The 22,944-nt window shown below is 36.0% G+C and overlaps 1 protein-coding gene across 3 annotated transcripts in view; it reads left to right on the top strand.

The window, feature by feature from the left end:
* The window catches only part of MEMO1 (mediator of cell motility 1), a 139,319-nt gene extending 118,450 nt beyond the window's left edge, over positions 1-20,869 (top strand). For all 3 annotated transcript variants that reach the window (XM_066266849.1, XM_066266848.1, XM_066266847.1), the window contains 2 exons: positions 11,677-11,781; positions 13,576-20,869. In XM_066266849.1, coding sequence (XP_066122946.1) covers positions 11,677-11,781; positions 13,576-13,707 — 237 coding nt within the window. In that variant the 3' untranslated portion in view covers positions 13,708-20,869. The remainder of the gene's footprint in view (positions 1-11,676; positions 11,782-13,575) is intronic.
* The last annotated feature ends 2,075 nt before the right edge of the window (positions 20,870-22,944 follow it).

Raw genomic sequence — 22,944 nt, 5'->3', positions numbered from 1 at the left:
TGAATACTCTAATTGAAGATGAGAAAAAAATAAAATGAAAGTAATTTATAGTAATATATACCTAATAATGTAAATGCCCAGGTACAACTCTTATTAGTTAAATACATAGTGTAGTTAGATGCTGCATAGTATCATTAATATAACAACTACTAATGCAAATTTACAGTTATTTTGTATTTGTGACTCACATTACTAAGTTGCATTACTGGGTGACTTAATTTGCCAAATGGTGATCAATTCTTAGTCAAGTTGTAAACAAAGTATAAGTCTTTCTTCACTTTGTAAGATAGTTTCATTCCTGGGAAATCTATATATTAAAATCATATAAAACTTCTTTATGCTTGCATATAAAATGGAGTTAGGATGTAGACAGTTATAAGCAGGGTTTAAAATTTTTTTTATTTCTTGAATTTTAGAGAAGGGAGTAGGGATAGTGAGAGAGAGAGATATACCAATTTGTTGTTCCGCTTATTCATGCTATTATTGATTGATTCCTATATGTGCCCTGACTGGGGATTGAACCTGCAACCTTGGCATGTCAGGATGACACTCGAACCAACTGAGTTACCTGGTCAGGGCCTATAAGCAGGTTTTTCACCTACATGGACATGTGAAGGTACCATGGGATGAGAACAGTACTTTGTGTGTGGGACTGTCCTGTGTTGCAGGGTAGTCAGTATCCTTGGACTTCACCTATTAAAACCCCCAATAGCATCTTCTCATTAGTGGGACAACTAAAAAATGTGGCCATGGTTTTTCATTATTCCCCTATGTTGAAGAATTGTTCAGTGAATTTACCTTGCTTTATTTTTCATCTTAGGACTTACTAGTATGTGACTATGACTAAGTATTTGCTGATTTTTTGGTGATATCCTCCTGTATTAGATTATAAGCTTCATGAAATCAGGATCTGTTTTTTTTGTATCAGCCTGTCAGTGAGTACTCAATGGGTGGGGGAGTGGTGAGAAATGAAGCTAGAGAATCTAGAACAGGATGTTTAATAATATTAAATAGGAATGCGATAAAATTAGATTGAATTTGAATAGATCATATATTTGCAGTGGAGCAAATGGATTGGAGGGATGCCAGAGGAGAAATGAATAGACCAGTTGGGTAATTCAAACAAGAAATGGTAATTTAGACAGTGGACGGTGTAGTGATGGTGGAAGAGAGGGACATGATGGATGCATTTAATAAAATTAAAAGATAAACTTATGATAGGACTTGAAGAAGGAATTATCAATGATTGGTTTAAAATGTCTGGTTTATGCTGCTGGTGAGGTGTTGCTATTCACTTACATCAGAAACACACAATTTCTTAGTAGGTAGTGAGATCATAACTCCTATTAGGGAATATTTGCTTTGTCTTTAAGACATCCAAGTAGAGATGTCAATCAAGTAGGCATTTGGGTTTTCATCTTGCCAGTTTTTTTCTATTTCTTTAAATGTTTTTGAGAGAGGCAGGGAGAGAGAGACAGGAACAGCGAGCTGCTTTTGTCTGTGCCTTACCTGGGGAATTGAACCTGCAACCTCCTTACTCAGGGACAGTGCTCCAACCAACTGAGCATCCGGCCAGGCCAGAATTATTTTTATTCATTGGTAGAGATGGAGAGAGGGGAGGGGGAAGGGGACCATCCATTTATTGTGCCACTCAGTCCTACATTTATTGATTGCTTCCCATGTGTAAGGCCAGGCGCCACTGCCATTGCAGCCATTCACATGCAGGTTCCCATTAGGTTCGGGCAGATGGTAAAGAAACAGTGGAGCCAAAAAATTGTGGGCGATTTCTTTATTCTAGCCTTGCAACTGGCCAGTGAGTAAACACACAGCTGGAAAACACTTCCCTTTCCATTCAGGGCTCCCAAAGCCCCCGATCCATCCAGTTTTCCTAGAATCAAAGGCCCCCATTAGTATCAGTCACCTCTGGTTCCCCATCTGCCAACATGGCTTCTTACTCTGCAAAACTGGCTTCTCTCTCCTTCCCTTTCATCTTGGCTTCTTCCTCTTCTTCTCCTTCTAAAAAACTACCTGGGCTCACAAAGACCCCTCCTCCAGCAACATTAGCATAACAATGGCCATTCTTAAGCAGGAAGGTAATTAACAATTTCAGGTGGGCAGCCCCATTTTTAACAAAGTGAGCAAACATAAAAATCACATTTTACAAACTTATTTGCCCAACACTATGTGTGCCCTGACTGGGGATCAAACCCACAATCTTGTCATTTTGAGACTGAGCTAACTGGCCAGGGCCCTTGTCAGTTATTTTTTAGTACATTTACAGTGAAGGTGCTGGTGGAAATGTGGTAATAAACAAGCAGATTTGATTTCACAGAAGGAGATACACATTGTTTAAAAACTTAGGAAACTATTAAAAGGGTTTTGAGATGGTAAATAATTTGAGGCTGATTGGAGAAAGGCATGCTTGAGGAGAAACATTAAACTGAGATATAAATCATGGGTCCCCAAACTACGCCCGCGGGCCACATGCGGCCCCCTGAGGCCATTTATCCGGCCCCGCTGCACTTCCGGAAGGGGCACCTCTTTCATTGGTGGTCAATGAAAGGAGCACATTGACCATCTCATTAGCCAAAAGCAGGCCCATAGTTCCCATTGAAATACTGGTCAGTTTCTTGATTTAAATTTACTTGTTTTTTTTAAAAAATATTGTATTTGTTCCCATTTTGTTTTTTTACTTTAAAATAAGATATGTGCAGTGTGCATAGGGATTTGTTCATAGTTTTTTTTATAGTCCGGCCCTCCAACGGTCTGAGGGACAGTGAACTGGCCCCCTGTGTAAAAAGTTTGGGGATCCCTGATATAAATGATGAGGAGGAGCAAACCAAGTAAGATTAGAGGGAAGACCTAGACTGAAGGAACTGCTAGTGTAAATACCTTGAGATGAGAAAGATGCTTGTGTTAGAAGAAAAGATAAAAGGCCAGTGTTGCAGGAATATAGTAAGTGAGGGTAAGAATGGTGCAAACTGTGATAAAAAAAAAAAGATAGGCAGGGATCAGATAACGCAGGACTTTATATTCCAGGGTAGGAAATTTATGTAAGTGCAGTGGGAAGTGTGATGATATAATTTACATTATTTTAAAGGTTACCCTGGCTGTTGTAGGGAATGGGTTCTGTAACAGGGTCAAGAGTAGTAACAATGGGCATTGGCAGTAGTTTAGGGAGAGATGATAGATGGTAATTAAAGCCAGGACAGAGATGAGATTGTCTACTGTAGTAAGCAGTCCTGTTTTTACAACTGAAATAATCTGAATTTTTTTCAATATAGACTTGCCCATAACCCACCTTAGAGGGCCCCTTTCAGTAGCATGGAACGAGTCCTGACATCTTTATTCCTAAAATAGATTTGTGGGTAAATTTGAACTGGCTGACTGAGGTTCCTCAGTTGAAGTAGAACAAAATTTCCTTGTTTTCTCCCCTTGTTTTCTGTTAGCTCTTTAAATCATTTGTGAACTTTTAATCAGGCAACATTTAATTTTGCAAATGTAAGAATTTGTAAATCAGTGGATGATACTTTTAGCATAAGGAAGATGGTTTCCCCAAAACATTGGCTTGCCTTTTCTCAAGTGAGTGAACATAATAGCATCCTTTGAACTCTCTAGAATTGTGTTCACATTTAAATACTTGAATATTTTTTGTTATTTTCTATTTGGGTTAGATATAAACATCCATACTTAACAATTCTTTTAGCCTTTCTATTCTATGTTGATTGTTAGTTTATATTGAGTATTAGCTTTATTTGCCTCTCTTGATGTATATGATCAGTTAGATAGATCTTGGTTTCTTACTTTTAGGCAGAGCAAAAAAGAGTATCATTTACTTATTGGCTTGGTTATCATAACTTTTGCTGTAATTGTTGCCTCTTCTGCTAGCTTCTAAGTCTTTGAAACTTCAAAAAGTAAGTAGAACCAATGAACTTTAGCTGACTTATAAATCTGCATCTAATTTACCTTACTTTAAATGACTTTTTTTTTTTGTATTTTTCTGAAGCTGGAAACTGGGAGAGACAGTCAGACAGACTCCCGCATGCGCCCGACCGGGATCCACCCGGCACGCCCACCAGGGGCGATGCTCTGCCCCTCCGGGGTGTCGCTCTGCCCTGACCAGAGCCACTCTAGCGCCTGGGGCAGAGGCCAAGGAGCCATCCCCAGCGCCCGGGCCATCCTTGCTCCAATGGAGCCTTGGCTTCGGGAGGGGAAGAGAGAGACAGAGAGGAAGGAGGGTGGGGTGGAGAAGCAAATGGGCGCCCCTTCCATGTGCCCTGGCCGGGAATCGAACCCGGGTCCCCCGCCCGCCAGGCCAACGCTCCACCGCTGAGCCGACCGGCCAGGGCCTAATTTACCTTACTTTAGATATTCAAAGTTACCAGATTATAACTTTAAAATTTTTATTTAAATAGCCAGGAATATAATTTCTGAATAAATACCAGGTATTTGCTTCATAATATTATACTTGATTTTAATATTTGGTATAACATTTAACTTGGAGTTGACTTTTGTGGTCCATTAACTGAAACATTTCTATTTATCTATAGAATTTTTAAATGGTCCACAAGGTTCTGCTCTTTTATTTGCATGCTTTTAATTCAAGTTATAAATGAATTCTGGGAATTAGAATAAGTAGATTAAAATAAAATAGTAAGAATGGTTAACTCTGTTTTTATACGTATGTATGTATTTTTTATACATACATATATATGTATACTCACTGTTAGGCAGATTCTTATATAATGCGTTTTCTTAATTGACTTATATAAACAAATGTTGAATATCCCTCTGTATTTTAAAGTGTCATTTAATGTTATAATCTTATTTATTTATTTATTTATTTATTTATATTTTTCTGAAGCTGGAAACGGGGAGAGACAGACAGACTCCCGCATGCGCCCGACCGGGATCCACCCGGCACGCCCACCAGGGGGCGATACTCTGCCCCTCCAGGGCATCGCTCTGTTGCGACCAGAGCCACTCTAGCGCCTGGGGCAGAGGCCAAGGAGCCATCCCCAGCGCCCGGGCCACCTTTGCTCCAATGGAGCCTCGCCGCGGGAGGGGAAGAGGAAGACAGAGAGGAAGGAGAGGGGGAGGGATGGAGAAGCAGATGGGCGCTTCTCCTGTGTGCCCTGGCCGGGAATCGAACCCGGGACTTCTGCACGCCAGGCCGACGCTCTACCACTGAGCCAACCGGCCAGGGCCAATCTCATTTATTTGAGAACAAATATCTTAGTTCCTATATGCAGTCTTTTTAGAGCAGATACAGTGTGATGGGTCTCTGTATAAGTATTACAAAAATGTAAGTAATGCTGAATTATAATAATATATTTTGAAAGTTTGGTAGAGTGAAAATTATTTTTAAGTATAAAATTTTAGATTTAACCTGTTCAGAATCTGTGTGTTAATGTAGTTTTGTTTCTTTTTTGTTACCAGAAAAGTGTTACTAAATGTAGTTACTAAAAAGCTAGAAAACAAGTGAAAGTATTTCTAGATTCTAAAAGCAAAAGAAAAATAGCTGTTTTTATTACAAAATGTTTATATATGTAGCATTTGAATATCTTGGAAATTAATTACATGAAAAACAACATAAAGAAAGAAAAAATATATATGGAAACAAACTGGATTTTCCAAATATTGTATTTGGGCGGGGGTGGTTAGTTATGGGAAATGTGGATTCTGAAAGTCAGGATGTTACCAGCTACTGACCATGTTTTTTGATAAATAGTTTTTTATAATTTCAGTAATTACAGTAATTTCAGTAATTACAGTGACCAAAGCAAAACATGTTTTAAGATACTGATTTTTGTTAACTTTTTAGATAACATACTTGAAACATTAGCCATACTTATACATATTTTATATATATTACATGATCGTGTTATTTTTTCTGTACTACTTTTGATGGAGACCAGTGTTTCAATATGGACATTGATAAATTATTTATGATTTGGCAGAAAGAACCTGAAAGTGTCACTGTAGTCATCCTTAAAACTTCTTTTCCTTCCACATTTATTAGTAGTCACTTCATTTTCTTTGAACTTCAACTACTTTTCTTCCTTTCCTCCTACTCTTTTGAAAGTGAAATTGTTCACCTTTTCTACTCATACTTCTTTCTCTTGAACTTATACCAATATAGTTTCTTTAGTAGTTTTAAAAAAGGTAATGATTTAAGATAGCTGTATGTCATCTTTAAGATAGTACATTGCTTCTTAGCACTGCTATCTTTAGGGTGATTTTTTCCCTCCATAAAATTTCTTTCACTATAAGATTTCATCTTGATGCCTCTTACAGAAACCAGAATATTTCCTTTTCTCATCTTACTTCCCTAAATGTGTACACCGCTCCAGCATATTCTTACTTAAAAAAATGAGTCCTAATGATTTGATAATGTGGTGATTGTGTTCATAAAAGGCATGATTCTAATTTTTATTTCTTAAAGGCCTCTAAAAAGTTTAGCTACTTTTTTGTGTTTGTTATTTTAGAGGGAGATTACTTTTGGGTGATAATATTTAAAATTAAATAAAATTTAAATATTTTATTATATATAGATTTTTTTTTAATTTTTTTACAGGGATAGAGAGTCAGAGAGGGATAGATAGGGACAGACAGACAGGAACGAAGAGAGATGAGAAGCATCAATCATCAGTTTTTCGTTGCGACACCATAGTTGTTCATTGATTGCTTTCTCATATGTGCCATGACTGCGGGCCTTCAGCAGACTGAGTAACCCCCCTCTCGAGCCAGTGACCTTGGGTCCATGCTAGTGAGCTTTTTCTCCAGCCAGATGAGCCCACGCTCAAGCTGGCAACCCCAGGGTCTTGAACCTGGGTCCTTCCGCATCCCAGTCCGATGCTCCATCCACTGTGCCACCGCCTGGTCAGGCTAGATAAATTGTTTTTAAAGGGAAGATACTTGTTGTTTTACTAGAGTCCTCAATTTGCAGTTCTGTCAGTTAAAACTGCCTGTTTAGTTTAGGGTTGCCACTGAGATTTGACATTGCAAGTTTCCACCCATTACTTGAAGAGTGAGCACAATAGATTCCTTTTGCCCTTGTTCTACTCAAGGTAGAGAGTCAACTTTCAGTCTGAGGATTTCTTGCTGAAGCTACTAAATTCCACAGAAATCAGTCTATGATGGATAGACTTTTGATGTTTATTATGTGTGATTTGTATCTTAGGGCAGAATGGGTAGTGACCCACTTCACTACTTCATACTAGATTAAATTCATGCAAACAAATACTCAGTATCCTAGGCTCTAGGCAAGTTTTCCATTGCCTGGACCATAGATTCACTGATCATATCTTCCACTATTTTAAAAAATAGAAAAGTTGAGAAGCATTTTTTTTATCATCTTGGAATTTTGGTAATAGTAATTTCAAAATTGTTAGCATCAAAACATAAATATATACAAAAGCGTATTTGCCAGTGTTCTGTATTAGTTAATGAATGTCCCATTTTGCAATTTTATAATCAGTATTGCTGTTGTTTGTATACTTAATGAATTTTCAATTGTAAAGGCTTAACTTTTCTCTCTATTGTATTTGTCAGAGAATTGAGTGTAATGAAATTGATTTGCCCTAGTAGGTACATTATACACTTTAGGGAATTAAAATTTTAAATGTAATCCCTTATATTCCATCATCACAATTTTTTATTGTTGTAATTTAACCATTATCTCTTCATTTTGAACACTTTATTTAGTAGCGTCTTCTCTACATTTATAACTTTATATTTTTGATATGAAATTTCTTGGTCAGTTGCTTTGAATTCTTTGTTTTCTTAAGTGGGATCATTAGTTTCCTTCTTCAATTCCTCATGTCAAAATATAAATTTTATGTTTGTCCAAAAATGTGCTTTGAAATTTTAATATTAAATCTTACATTGGAACCTCAGTGTCACATAATTTATTAATGAGTGGAATTCTATTTAAGGTAAGCTGTCCTAGACTTCACCCAAGAGCATTAAGAGTTCTCATATAATATGCATACCATATTATTTTATTTTATTTTATTTTATTTTTTTGTATTTTTCTGAAGCTGGGAACGGGGAGAGACAGTCAGACAGACTCCCGCATGTGCCCGACCGGGATCCACCCGGCACGCCCACCAGGGGCGAAGCTCTGCCCACCAGGGGGTGATGCTCTGCCCCTCCAGGGCATCGCTTTGCCGCGACCAGAGCCACTCTAGCGCCTGGGGCAGAGGCCAAGGAGCCATCCCCAGCGCCCGGGCCATCCTTGCTCCAATGGAGCCTTGGCTGCGGGAGGGGAAGAGAGAGACAGAGAGGAAGGAGGGGGGGGGTGGAGAAGCAAATGGGCGCTTTTCCTATGTGCCCTGGCTGGGAATCGAACCCGGGTCCCCTGCACGCCAGGCTGACGCTCTACTGCTGAGCCAACCGGCCAGGGCCAATTATTTTAAAAATTGTTAGTAGTCTTGTTACACTATATGAAGCAGAGTAGTCAATGAGAAGGAACCTAGGTTAGAAATTTAGAGGCAAGCTTTTAGCCTTTTTTATGTCTCAGCTTTTTCATCTTTAGGGAGTTATATCTTGGTTATCTGTATTTATGGGAGAGATCTGTTACTTTCATCTCTGTTACTGCTTAACTTAGAAATAGATTGCATGATTTTCTTTGCACCAGAATTATAATACTAATTGTTTGTCTTAGGTTTAACTTTTAAAATTTTTTGATGTTTTTTCTTAATTTATTGATTTGAGAGAGAGAATTGTTGCTCCACATATTTATTTATGCACTTGTATGTCCCTTGACCAGGATCAAACCTGCAAGTTGGCATATCAGGGCAGTGCTCTAACCAACTGAGCTACCCAGTTGCGGCTAGGTTTACCTTTTAAATTACGTAGTTCTTATGTCTTTGAGCTTATTCAGTGGAGACTATTAATGTGGAAGCCTTTTAGTTGGCAGGGGAAAACCAATTTAGCATTAAACACTGGTAATTGATTATAGATGCATATGCTTAATCTTTTAGATATAGTTGTAGAAGAAGGTGATAATGTTTATGAAGGGCTTGAATATTCTGAAAAAGGGTTAATTAAATTTTGATGCTGCCACTGCAATATTTGTATGTCATCAACTGATTACTACCACTTTTCAGAAGACTGTTCATCTGATTAGGTGCTTTACACATTGCTTGTTTTGTTAAAACATGTCAAAATACAATTTTAAAACCAAACAAAATATATTAGTTAATTCTCTAGTTAAGCTACCATTTATATTTCTCCAATAAATATTAATCTACTTTATTGAACACAAATGTAAAGTATTTTATCAATAAGAAAACAAGGTAAGCTAATTGCTGAAAGAATGAGTTAGAATCATTTACTTGCCTAATTAAGATCAGTTAAAGTTGCTCTATATTAATATATCATGAACACATTATTTGAATGCATTTGAAGAATATGGAGTTTAGTGTAAAGAAGTGTCTGAGTCAGTGGTTGTTTTAATTGTAGTCTAAGAACTTAGATTCTGAATGAAAATCTTGAAAATAAAGTTTTCTAGTTTAACTGTTGGGGGTGGGGGTGCTTGCAAGGTGGTTGGTGGGATTGAGCCAAAAAAGGACAAAAAAAGAGAAAAAAACTAATGGACACGGACAATAGTGTGGTGATTGCCAGAGTGGGGGGTAGGGTAGGTAGGTTGGTTGGGGGAGGTGGAGTGGGGTGTAGGGAGGAATACATGGTGATGGATGGAGACTTGACTGGAGGGGTGAACACATAACGTGTAGTACTGAAGATGTGTTGTAGAATTGTGCACCTGAAACCTGAATGCTTTTTGTTAAGCTGTGTCACCCCTTTATATTAAAAAATATTTTAAAGCTTTTTTTCTCTTCCTTCCTTCCTTTCCTTCCTTTCCTTCCTTTCCTTCCTTTCCTTCCTTTCCTTCCTTTCCTTCCTTTCCTTCCTTTCCTTCCTTTCCTTCCTTCCTTCCTTCCTTCTTTCTTTCTTTCTTTCTTTCTTTCTTTCTTTCTTTCTTTCTTTCTTTCTTTCTTTCTTTCTTTCTTTATTTATTTCGTGACAGAGAGAAGGACAAACAGGGACAGACAGACAGGAAGGGAGAGATGAGAAGCATCAATTCTTCATTGTGGCTCCTTAGTTGTTGATTGATTGTTTTCTCATATGTTCCTTGACTGGGGGGCTGCAGCAGAGCGAGTGATCCCTTGCTCAAGCCAGCAACCTTTGGGCTCAATCCAGTGACCATGAGGTTGTGTCTATGATCTTATGCTCAAGCCAGTGACCCCGCAGTTAAGCTGGTGAGCCCATGCTCAAGCCGGCGACCTCGGGATTTCAAACCTGGGTCCTCCGCATCCCAGTCCTACACTCTTTCTTTTTACAGAGACAGAGAGAGAGTCAGAGAGAGGGATAGACAGGGACAGACAGACAGGAACGCAGAGAGATGAGAAACATCAACCATTAGTTTTTTGTTGCGCATCGTGACACCTTAGTTGTGCATTGATTGCTTTCTCATATGTGCCTTGACCGTGGGCCTTCAGCAGACTGAGTAACCACTTGCTTGAGCCAGCAACCTTGGGTCCAAGCTGGTGAGCTTTGCTCAAACCACATGAGCCCATGCTCAAGCTGGCGACCCTGGGGTATTGAACCTGGGTCCTCAGCATCCCAGTCCGACGCTTTATCCACTGCGCCACCACCTGGTCAGGCGAAACTTTTCTTTTTTTAACTTGTTCCTAAAAGACCTATTTTGTTTAACCTTTTCTTTTATGGGCTTTAAGTTAATTAAGAATATGTAATCTATTTTTTTTAGTTTATAGTATCTTTTTATCACATACCTAGATAATTACTGATAATTTAATGTCTTGCACACTTTTTTTTTTGCAAGAGAGACAGGAAGGGAGATGAGAAGCATCACCTCATAGTTGTGGCATTTCAGTTGTTCACATGCTTCTCATCTGTGCCTTGTGGGGGGGGCCTCCAGCCAAGCCAGTGACCTTTGGGCTCAAGCCAGTGACCATGGGGTCATGTCTACAATCCTACACTCAAGTTGGCAACCCCACTCTTAACTCATGAGCCTGCTCCCAAGCCGGTGACCTCGGGATTTCGAACCTGGGTCCTCAGTGTCCTAGGTCAACACTATATCCACTGTGCCACCCCTGGTCAGGCTCTTGCACACTTCTAATATTTAACTATAGTTATGAAAATAGTTGAATTATAATCAACTCTTAATTAGTTATGCCAATGGTAAGAGAAATATAGTGGATATGGGGAAAAACAGGCATGTAGCAAATTTAATTTTAGATTTCTGTAAAAGTTTTAGATTCCTATGAAACTTTTCACAACAGATTTGCTTTTATAAGTATATTTATATAAGAAAAATATACAGTTGTAAAATGTTTGAGGATTATGAGCTAAGTAACAACTATTAAAAGGGGTATAAAAACATACAAAGGAGATCAGAGAAAACTGAACTGAGGATTAAAAATTTTCTGTTAATCAAGTGTATGTATTATTGAGAGTTGACTGTAATGAGATTAGCTTTGAATGAATGAATTTGTTATTTCACAAAGTTTATTTAATGTATTTTATTATGTTCCTTAATTGAAAAATTAATGGCGTTTAGCTCTAAGTAATAGTTTCTAAATGTAAATAGGAAATAATAAATTGTGTCCTTTTTTTCTTTTTCTTTCATTTCTCTCTTTCTCTCTTTAGGGTATGAGTATTATAGAACAATTAGACCCTGTATCTTTTAGCAATTACTTGAAGAAATACCATAATACTATATGTGGAAGACATCCCATTGGAGTGTTATTAAATGTGAGTATTCTAAGGATGCTTTGATTTTTATTTATTTATTTTTGGGGTATTTTTCTGAAGTGAGAAGCAGTGAGGCAGAGAGACAGACTACTGCCTGCACCTGACTGAGATCCACCTGGCCTGCCCACCAGGGGGGATGCTCTGCCCATCTGGGGTGTTGCTCCAATACAACCAGAGCCATTCTAGCACCTGAGGCAGAGGCCATGGAGTCATCCTCAGCGCCTGGGCCAGCATTGCTCCAGTGGAGCCTTGGCTATGGGAGGGGAAGAGAGAGATAGTGAGAAAGGAGAGGAGGAAGAGTGGAGAGGCAGATGGGCACTTCTGTGTGCCCTGACCAGGAATCAAACCCGGGACTTCCACACGCCAGGCCAACACTCTACCACTGAGCCAACTGGCCAGAGCAGGAAGCCTTGATTTTTAACATTTAATCCTATGATTATCTGTGATATTTTATTAGCATTGGTTTCAGGTACATATAGTCAGTTTCTTTCTAGTACCTTTAAGATAATTTGGGTTTTCATTGTTTTAGTTACTTGAATATAGTTATTTATCACTGGAAGACAGGCCAATACTTTCTAAATAACAGATAGTTATTTAGAATACAAACCCATTTTCTCTAGATTCGCAGCCAATTCCAGTATGCTCTTTATAAATATAAACCAAAGTAACCTTTCAAAAGGTTATGTTCTTATAGATTTCTTGGTTTTATTTAGTGTCCTAGACTCTATAAAAATAAATGGAAGGTTTGCTTTTGAACTTTAGGTATGTATAAGTTAGTAAAGCAAGACAGATGGTGTGTGTATGTTTTTACAAGAGAAACAGTGGTAATTCATTTAAGGAATGTGATAATAGGCAGATGTCTTGATTAGCTGGATTTTGAAGGAGATAATAACATTATTTTCTTAATAAAACAGTATGGATTTTCTGAAAGAAAATATAAGACTCTTAAAGAAGAAAGTGTATATACTCAGGAATGGGAGGAGGAACTCATATGGCTCATTGTTTGGAAAGGCAGAGAAATAATGGAGAAGGCAGTATAGCCTAGAATAGTCTGAGGTAGGGATTGGAAGGCCAAGTATTAATTTAATGTGATGTGAAAGACAGTACATTGTGGATTTTTACAAAGGGTTTTCTCTTAAGCAGTATTGACTAATTGGAAGAAAAGCCTGGTAAGGGCTTAATAAACTAATTCCTGAAACTTAAACTGGAATAAGTGACTCTTAATTTCCTAACTTCTGAATTGAATTAAATAACATTCTTATTAGATAAATGACCAACCAATACATCATTAAAGTAAAAATTTTGGTATACCTTTTGAAACTTAATTTATACATATTTCAGACCTAACCAAAATCAGACAAAGACAAGACTCCAACGTTTCAAGATAGTAGAAGTAGCTAAAGGTTTGGTCTAGAGAACAGAGAGATGCTATGAGTTACTTGTTTTTGTTTGCTTGTTTGTTTAGGTGTTTTTTTTTAAGTGGCCTTATTAAATACAAGGAGAGGTAGGGGAGGAAGATGACTGATATTTATCTAGGAGTTATGTTAGAAGAACTTCTTTGATAGACTTAAATAAGGAATTCTCATTTATTCCTACCTAACATGAGGTGATAAGAAGTCCAAGAAAAAGGTGAAGCATGAAAGGTCTAGGCTTCAGCTGTAACGTGGACAGAGATAAGCCCCTAACACATTCAAAGAGTGCTATTATTATTATTATTATTATTCTTTTTCAACAAAGCTCAGTGCTCATTTTTTTTACATGATGTCTGTTATAACCAAATTTTTCTTTTTCTAGGCTATCACAGAGCTCCAGAAGAATGGAATGAATATGAGCTTTTCCTTTTTGAATTATGCCCAGTCAAGCCAGTGTAGAAACTGGCAAGACAGTTCAGTGAGTTACGCGGCTGGAGCGCTCACGGTCCACTGAAGCTCTGAATCCTCAGGGATGCCACCTGCACATACTCATACTCTGTCCGGGGTCTTGACCTAGCCCATACCAAGATACTGGTCCTGGTTTGGGGGATTCCAAAACCTCAAACTAATAGAACTTTCTTCTCTTCTTTTCTAGTAGGTGTAGTCCTTCCTTAATTTCAACTCATTAAAAAATGCTTTATAGTTTAGGCAGTGGAAGGAAGGCTGGCATCAAATATTTTGATCAAAAAAGATGGAAATGTAATGGCCCAGCTGTGGCATTTTTTTGAAAGTAACTTGTAAAGCATTTACCATATCCTAAATTTGCACTCTTTGCAGACTTGTGCACATATATTATGCTTTCAGAATAGTTTTGCAAATTGTACACAAACAAAACGGTGGAAGCTTTTTAATAAAGAAATTGCATTTATAAATGGTCTGTATTAGAATATAATAATTCTCCAGTTATAGTCAATTACTACCCGTGTTGTACAACAGATACCTTCTATTTTAGTTGCTAATAAAGGGCTACACAACTCAAAATAGTCTGATTTAAACTTATTGCTCTGTGGTATACATGAAAATTGTTTTTTTATTAATTCATCTCAGAATTTTTATGTTAAAAATGGTAAACATCAGCTCTTATATAAAAATGTTAGGATGTATTTTATATTTTGCATATTTATGTGATTTTTTATCACTAATATTAGAATCATATTTTAAAGTTAGCTTTTTAAATTACATACAGTTTGTTTTTGTGTGTGTGACATTACTTGTGTCATTACTATTGTACGTTCAAGATTGGTGAAAGAACACAGAGGTAGTCCTTTCCTTCAAAGATCCTGTTTGATAGGCAGTAGTCTGCAAATGAGGAGACATTGGAGAGTGTTCTTAGAGTTTTTCAAATCATTGCAGACCGTACACTGCTGCTATATGCTTTTTTAGTGCTTTAAGCAATTTGACTTGAATTTTTAGTAACAAATCATTAATAATAACAAAAAGCCACTGGATTTTCTTATAGTTCTAAAATATTTTTGTCATGATTTTTGGTGCGGCTCTTCCAACTAAAATAATGGTATGGTGTTGTATTTCTTTCTTTAAGCCTAGACCAATTATAGTCACTTTGGAAAAAAATATAATTCACTTAGTTAATTATTGGCCACCATGCATGTACTAGATTATACCTATTTTAATCTAACACTGGGTATCTTTATTACATTGGAGAACATTTCTATCTTCAATGTCATGCCAGAATAGCACAATTTTTAGATGCCTTGCACCAATTTTATTTAAAGATTGCATTTCTTATTTACTAAATATCAACTTTCTATACACAAGAATTGAGATTAAATGATACTGTCTTTTGGATTCAAAATTACCCACCTATACATGTATGGAAATTATACTCTTACATATTACCGATTTATTTCCCATCATTTAAATACACTTTTGAGTGCTATATTTATTCCTTATTTATTATATAGACTATAAAAATTTCAAAATTGACTATAGAATGAATTTTTAATGTTTTCTGAGTACAAAACTAATACATGATTATTATGGAAAATTTAGAAAATACTGAAAAGTATAAAGAAGAGAAAAAAAATTAACTGCAATTTCACTATCCAGAGATAACATTGTTAATAATTTTTTGTATTTTCTTTCAGTCTTTGTCTATGCTATTTATATGTATGAGTGTGCATATGATTTTGCGTGTGTGCATAATAACAATATTGAGATGATACCAACCATACAGTTGTATATTCTACTTTTTATAACTTAACATCTTAAGTACTTCCCCATGTCTTTGAAAATGTGATTTTAAAAATGGCTGCCTAATACTCTATTGTATGAATATACCATAATTGCATATGTTCTCTCCTTGGCTATTAGATTGTTTCTAATATTTTACAATTTTAAGTAATAGCAGATGGATGTCTTTGTATGTGAAATTTGAACTCTGTGTTAGACTAGTTCTTTAGGGTATATTCATGGGAATGGGATAATTGGTTTAGATGCTGAGAAATGTTTAGGCTCTTTAAAATATGACCAAATTACTATTCAGAAAGTTTGTGCCAAATTAGCAATATATGAGTACTCATACTGCTCCTTCTCCACTTTTATTATTTTTTTATCTTTGACAGTTTGTTAAAACAAATATTTCTTTTGATCATTCTAATTAATGAGTGGCTTTATGGTGAATCATTTTTTTATCCTTCTGTAATTTTACAGTTGATTGTTTAATAAAAAACAAAAGGGTTGCTTAGGTTGAGTGGGCAGTAACCTTATTAGTATGTTAACTGTACATTTAAAACTCTAGACTATTTTAACATCATCTACCCTTTCCTAGAATATGGGCATATCTTTTATTCTCAGTCATTAAGTAGAAAGAGTTCCAAACTGATAGTTGAGTGTTGGGTTCTCGTTCTGCCTCTGCCACTAATTTTCTTACCATAAATATTTCATGTTGTATCAAAATTTTCTCATCTGTAAAACGTGGAGGTGATCTCTTTAGCACTTTCCAGTTTCAAAGTACTTTAATGTTGTGACTTTACTCTTTAGAAATTCTGGTGTCACTTACGTTAAAAAGACACATAATTGAGTTAGAAGTGTTATCTATTGCTTGATTTCAGCTTTACATACTGAAAATGAAAATTTTTTTAATAGAAAAGGAAAATTAATATGTATTATTTAATGTTAATAGTACCTAAATTGTTGAACTTAAGCTTTCCTACTTTAAGTGCCTTTAAAAGTTTTGTATTTGAAATCTAAAATGTAAAGGGAATTATTATATAGTTCTATGTAGCTTTTTTATTTTACTTTGAGTTATTTGCGACTTTTTTTTTAAACCTTAGATTACACAGAGCAGTATATTCATGGATTCTTCACTATTTCACTAGTGAGTTTTTGAAAAATGTATGTTAAAGATTAGCTCAGTGAGCAGGTAAGTAAATTCTTCATCTTGGGTGGGCAACAAATCTTCATACAGAGTAAGGTAAAGGACTATTCAGATATTCCAGTGTTTATATTTAGATATTTTAATATGGATGGTAGGTATCCTGAGTTAATAGTTATTTGTTGTAGATTTCAAATTGTTCTTTGGTAGCAAATGATTCATTACCCTAGATTAGAGGTTGGCAAATGTTTTGGGTAAAGGACCATGTAGTAATTATTTTGCAGGCCAAACAGCCTCTGCTTCATCTATTTATCTTTGCTGTTGTAGCACAAAAGCAGCCATGGACAATGTGTTTCAAATGCAAGCAGACATTGACCTGGCTCTAGTTCATGGGTAGTGGTTTGCTGTCCCCTGTCCTAGATGGTGTATTTCACTTGTAGTTCAAATTATTGACTAATAATTTAAACTGCAACAGGTGATTGTACCTCCCAACCCTCTCTTAAGTTGAAGTAGTCTAGTTTGCTGGGTTATTTAGGATTATAAAGGTAAGTGGGAAGTGTGTAAGGGAAACTAAGAACTCTTAGGAGCTGTGTTTAAAGCACGTTGAAGCTCTTTTTTTGCTAGAGCTGATTGGAGGTTTGCTTTGCTGCCATAAATTAAGAGTGATGAATGGGGGTTGTGATTCGCTGTTGCAAATCAAGTAAGTTATTCTAAACACCTAACTACCTACATGGTAGAAAAAAATGCATCAGATGGCCCTTTTTACCTGAGTATTCTAGGACACTTGACCAATAATTTGATATTGTGAAATATGAGCCTTTATTTTGTCAAGACTTATAGAAAAACCACTACCATCTTGTATCACCATCACTTTATTTACACACACCCCAACATTTTGGAAGGACATAAACTCAGAATAAGAGAGTTATTTAAGCTGAATAATTTTAAGTTGATGAAAAAATTACTACACTGTTCTTTTCTCATTTACTCTAGATCACTGAAAACTTCATCAAGTATCAGCCCATAGACTGGCAGTTGGGAAGTGCTGTGATATAGTTGCTGAAAGACCTAATGTAGTTATAAAACTATTATTGGTTAGAAGATGTAATAAACCACGTGCATTCTGATATTCAGACTAAAACTTTTATATTATTGTGTTAAATTGTAAGTGCCACGTCTTAAGGAGGGGCATTATGAACTGTAGCGTTCTTAGGGAGGCAGCTGAAGTGCCGAAAGGCCCCAGTGCTGTGGAAAGTGGGATGCAGTCAAAGAAATCCATGATACTTATTTGGAGAAGTTTTAAAACAAGGAGTTTTCTTCATATAGTTGAGTGACTATCATATATAAAAAGAAATAGAATTATTCTGTTATAGATGGAAAAATTAATTGAATAGATGGAAGTTTCTGGTTCTATATTTAATGTTTAATATGAGACTTTCTAAGTGAAATTGGCTCTGTCCTCATAAAATCATTGAATGTATTCAAACAAAATCTAGATAGGGATTCTAAAGTAGGATCCTTGTTAATAAGCAGCAGCATCACCTGGCATGTAATTGGTGTAGATCTAAAATTATGGGTCACCAAACTGAAGAAAAACTAATGGAATTAGTACAAGTAAAATGAAACATTTCATTTGTATAAATCTCATAAGGGAAGTAATTTTTAAGTAAAAATTGACTTTGATCATTGAACAATCTTTCAACACATTATAAATTGATGATTGTTACTTGTTAGTGATAGAACACTAGACCCTTAGAAAAATTAATGTACATTTTTAGTTAAAGCATTTAAAGACAAGATAAAGTTCTATTTACTAAAATAAATTTAACTTGTTCTTTGAATAAGTGACAGCTTACTTAAACATAGATGCTTCTTGAATCTAAAACAGCCATATCATTAGCAGAAAAGGGTACCGAGGCAGCTTTCCCTTTTTTATATCTATTACTATCAAAATAGTAGAAGGGGAACCAGCAGCAGCTGGCAGATGTTTTCTCTGCGCTCTTCCTCTTCTCTGACCCTATGAATAGAACTGAGTGGCATGTCACAGTCATCACTGACCACGCTATTCATTTGGTAAAGTTACCCTCAGCCAATGCTGGTATCTGGGACCTCTGCCTTTTAATAGTCACTCTTGGGGGTGGATTTGTTTGCCTATCATGAGTTCGTTGATATAGTGTGCTTGTTGGGCACCATGTGAAGAATTTTAGGGTTTTAGTTCTGTCATTATTCCGAGGGTTCTATGGTGACCCCAGAGTGGTTTGTACCCAGGATGATTTATTCAGTGTGTGTGTGTGTGTGTGTATGTGTAATTGTAATTGTTTTGGCCAATCCTATAAAAATACAGTGGTACCTTGAGATACAAATTTAATTCATTCTGGCCTGACCTGTGGTGGCGCAGTGGATAAAGCGTCTACCTGGAAATGCTGAGGTCGCCGGTTCAAAACCCTGGGCTTGCCTGGTCAAGGCACATATGGGAGTTGATGCTTCCTGCTCCTCCCCCTTCTCTCTCTCTGTCTCTCTCTTCTCTCCCTCTCTCTCTCCTTTCTAAAATGAATAAATAAATAAAATAAATAAATATAATTAAAAAACATTTAATTCATTCTGTAACCGAGCTCGTAAGTCAGTCAACTCGTATATCAAACTGCTGATACTGGACCCGTTTGCCAACTAGCGGCAGCTTCCCAAATCACGACTCATATCTCAAAACTTCGCTTGGATCACGAACAAAAATACTGACCGAGTTGCAGCTCATATCTTAAAAAATTCATATGTTGGTCTGTTTGTATCTCAAGGTACCACTGTAATGGAAAAAAATTTAAAAGCCAGTTCTCCTAATTTTGAAAGCCATAATGTAATTCAATTGGTTTTTCATATAACTTGTAAATTATGTTCAAATACATATTTTATACTGTAAAGTGAGGTTTGTGACTTTACTAGATGTAGTCATTTTTTTTCTCTGTAAGCCTAATAATGAAACCAAAGAGACTACAAATATCATTATTGAGAAGCTATTGAAGGTCAAGTGTATTTGACTATAAATCAGACCTGAGTTCTATTCATTCAATCTGCCAATGTAAACTTTTGGAAAATACTTTAATTTTTTTGACTAATATTCTCTCACTTACTGAACATGATGTTAAATACATTTAAGTAAAAAGATGAAAACAATATCTAGAATGATATATGACACTGAGTTTTGTGATTTTTTTAAAAACAAAATACTTAGATTGTTGAACTAGATCTAATAAAATTATTTTAACTTAATTTTATAAATGAAATTTTTTTTCTGTTTTTTTTCCATTTAAAATTTATCCATTTGAATCTAGCAGTACATCATAGACATTTAATTGGTGTTTAATTTTGATGAATTGAATTTTGAAGGAAAACAAGTTCATACGAAGTGTGTTCTAAAGGACAGGAAAGCGTAAACCTTTTAATTAGAAACACTTTTTTAATTGCCCCCCCATTTTCAGTTTTTAATTGTGGAAACCAGCTTCCTTACTAATTTTTAAAGAGGGTAGATAGAATTTAATATTCCTAGGCTCTGTGTAATGCCAAATGAAATTAATGGTGTGTAAGTGATCTGGTAAATGTGAAACTATTGGTTCATGATTCTTAGCTCATATTTTGCAGTATTTTAATGGTGTTTACTGTTAGTAAAAAGTATTGCAAAGTTTTAAAATAATTAACTAAAATGTACTCTTTGTTGCTTGTCTGTGACATGTCCAGTTAGATCTCAAGTAGAGAGATGCTGGGGAGTGCTAGAAACTTTGCACTGGAAGCCATTCTCAGCTGTGCCAGCGAGTTGCTACTGATTTGCTGGAGTCAATCACTGCTGTTTTCTGGAGAAGAGTTTATTTCTTAATAGATGCGAGTTAGAATTAAAAAATATGACTCCTAAGGGCCTTTTATCTTTGATGTTTTTTTTACCAGAATAAAAATATCTTATTTAATATATTGCACTTTTAATTTAAAATGTTTCACAACTTTTTCTTTTCTCAATTTCAAGAACAAGTAAGCCAGATATTATCTTATTTTTACTGATAGAGAACCTTAGGCCCACACAAATAACATGACTTATGTAAGTTTACATGGCTAGTTACTGTCAGAGCTCAGACAACAATTCAGCTCTTCTGATTTTCAATCCTGTTACAAATATGTACTATATCCTATATTGTTATTCTGTGTTTTATTTTTGGTGCTGGCTGTTTGAGATATTATATTGAATTGAAAAGCAATGGGGTTTTGCAACTTCAATAAAAATGGGAATCATTCATGTAAATGTCTGTTTTGATTAATTCAGGCAAATATAGATTTCTTTTGGTGGATTAAAATACTTCTAATGATTGCAGAGTTCTATTTTCTTCACTGGGAAGTTTACTTCTAGACCTTAAAAGTCTTTTCTGTAGCTTGCATTAAAATGCACTGCTTCTTTGTAATGGGATGGTGACAAAAATGAAATTTAAGTTACTTGGTATATATTACTGATGGCAGGACTTTGCAGCAGACACTTGACTCACCATTCTAGTCCATGTGTAAAGTGTCCTGCAAGCACCTGCGAGTATGCCTTGGATTTCCTTGATTGCATGCAGGGCTGAGTGGAAGTGCTAGAAAGATAATCCACGGGAGCCAGCCATCAGCCGGTGATGGATGGGGGTGTTGGAAGATAGTAATTCCAGCTTCCTTGTCCTATTGCTGATATCGGAGGCAAATTTCACACTGTCTGAGTTTCCAATGGGGCTGGACCTCATGGCTCACAGCAGGAAACTCTTAAATGTGTTTTATTTTCTTTCTCCTCTTTTCTGTCTCACTACACATTCCTTTATTAATGTTTCCTGGAGTTACTTTCCAAATTAGCTTCTTGTCTTTGAATCCTTGTCAGAGCCTGTTTCTGGGACAAACTAAAACATGCTTGATTTGGGAAATAAGTCATTACTAGTGTTTTCTTGGATACGAAAAATGATGACAATTATTTTGGATAAGTATTTTCATATGCGGACTATTTTAATTTGCCTCATAATCATGTCCACATTAATTTTCTTGCCTCATTTTGTAACAAAGGAAAGATTTGAGGTAAAAAAATCTTAGGTAAAAATTCAAGGCAAACATCCTATGTGGAAATCTTTCTTTCACATCTATTTTTCTTCTAAAAAATATTGACTGATTATCCAGATAACTTAAGAATTACACAGTGGTTATTTTGGTAGAAATTAAAATGGAATTTAATTGAAACAAAATTATAGATTATTTTCTAATTCAATCCAACTTTCTCATTTCTTACCAGGACTTGCTTATCAGCAAGCAAGAGACCAGGATTAGCCTTTCCTAACATTGACTGTAAGAATAAATAATTTTCCCAAATTCTGTTCTGTGATCTTTAAGTCAGTACATTTTATGGTCTTATTAAGAATTAAGGAATATGGAGTTTATAAACCGAATAAGCTCTAAATTTAGTGCATCATAAGTACATCTTTTATAGTTCTTTGATATCTTTTTAAAATTAGAAATACTGGTTTTTATGTTGGGTTTTTTTTAAGTGGGAAATTTATGTTCACATAAGGCACATGTTATCAGTCTCCTTGCTTTTTCCCGTGTGCTTTATGTATCTGAAATGTGTCCTTTATTGATTATATTTGTGGGATGGAGCATAGATAAACTTAAGCAACGTTATAGTTTTATTTTTATAAGGCTACCCTGAGATTACTATGCACAAATATTTCCCTACAGGAAAAACAAAACACTTAAAGAATATATTTTAATTAGTTATTCTGATTCTAAAGTTAACATCTTTAACATCTCTCATTTTTAAGCAAAAATACTAGAGAGTGTAGAGAGTGTTTTCCCCCAATATAGTTTCCTTGTGGTACCTTCAGATTCTGCCATGTTCTTTTGAATATATGGCAGGACATTTCTTGACATTTGAGGTTATTTATCTGCTAAAAATGGTCAGTCATTTGGGTGATTAGATTGCATAATATGGCTTACGGGAAAAATATGTTTCTCCTGAGACACATTAAACTGCTCTAAAGTGGAAGCTCCCCAACTCTCCAGTGGTGGTATAATGGAATAAGTGTTATAGTTTGTTAAAGTAACTATTCATTTGTACGTACAGGTAATACAAGTTACTTCAAAAAATTAATCTTATTACTTTGTAGGCATGTATAAATAAAACTACCTAATTTAGCCCTGGCCGGTTGCTCAGTGGTAGAGCGTAGGCCTGGCTGCGGAAGTCTGGGTTCGATTCCCGGCCAGGGCACACAGGAGAAGCGCCCATCTGCTTCTCCACCCCTCCCCCTCTCCTTCCTCTCTGTCTCTGTCTTCCCCTCCCGCAGCCCAGGCTCCATTGGAGCAAAAGAT

This window comes from Saccopteryx bilineata, chromosome 3 (genome assembly GCF_036850765.1).
Source record: "Saccopteryx bilineata isolate mSacBil1 chromosome 3, mSacBil1_pri_phased_curated, whole genome shotgun sequence".
Classification (NCBI taxonomy): domain Eukaryota; kingdom Metazoa; phylum Chordata; class Mammalia; order Chiroptera; family Emballonuridae; genus Saccopteryx; species Saccopteryx bilineata.
The sequence above is the reverse complement of the archived record's forward strand: the minus strand, read 5'-3'. Positions and strand labels throughout refer to the sequence as shown.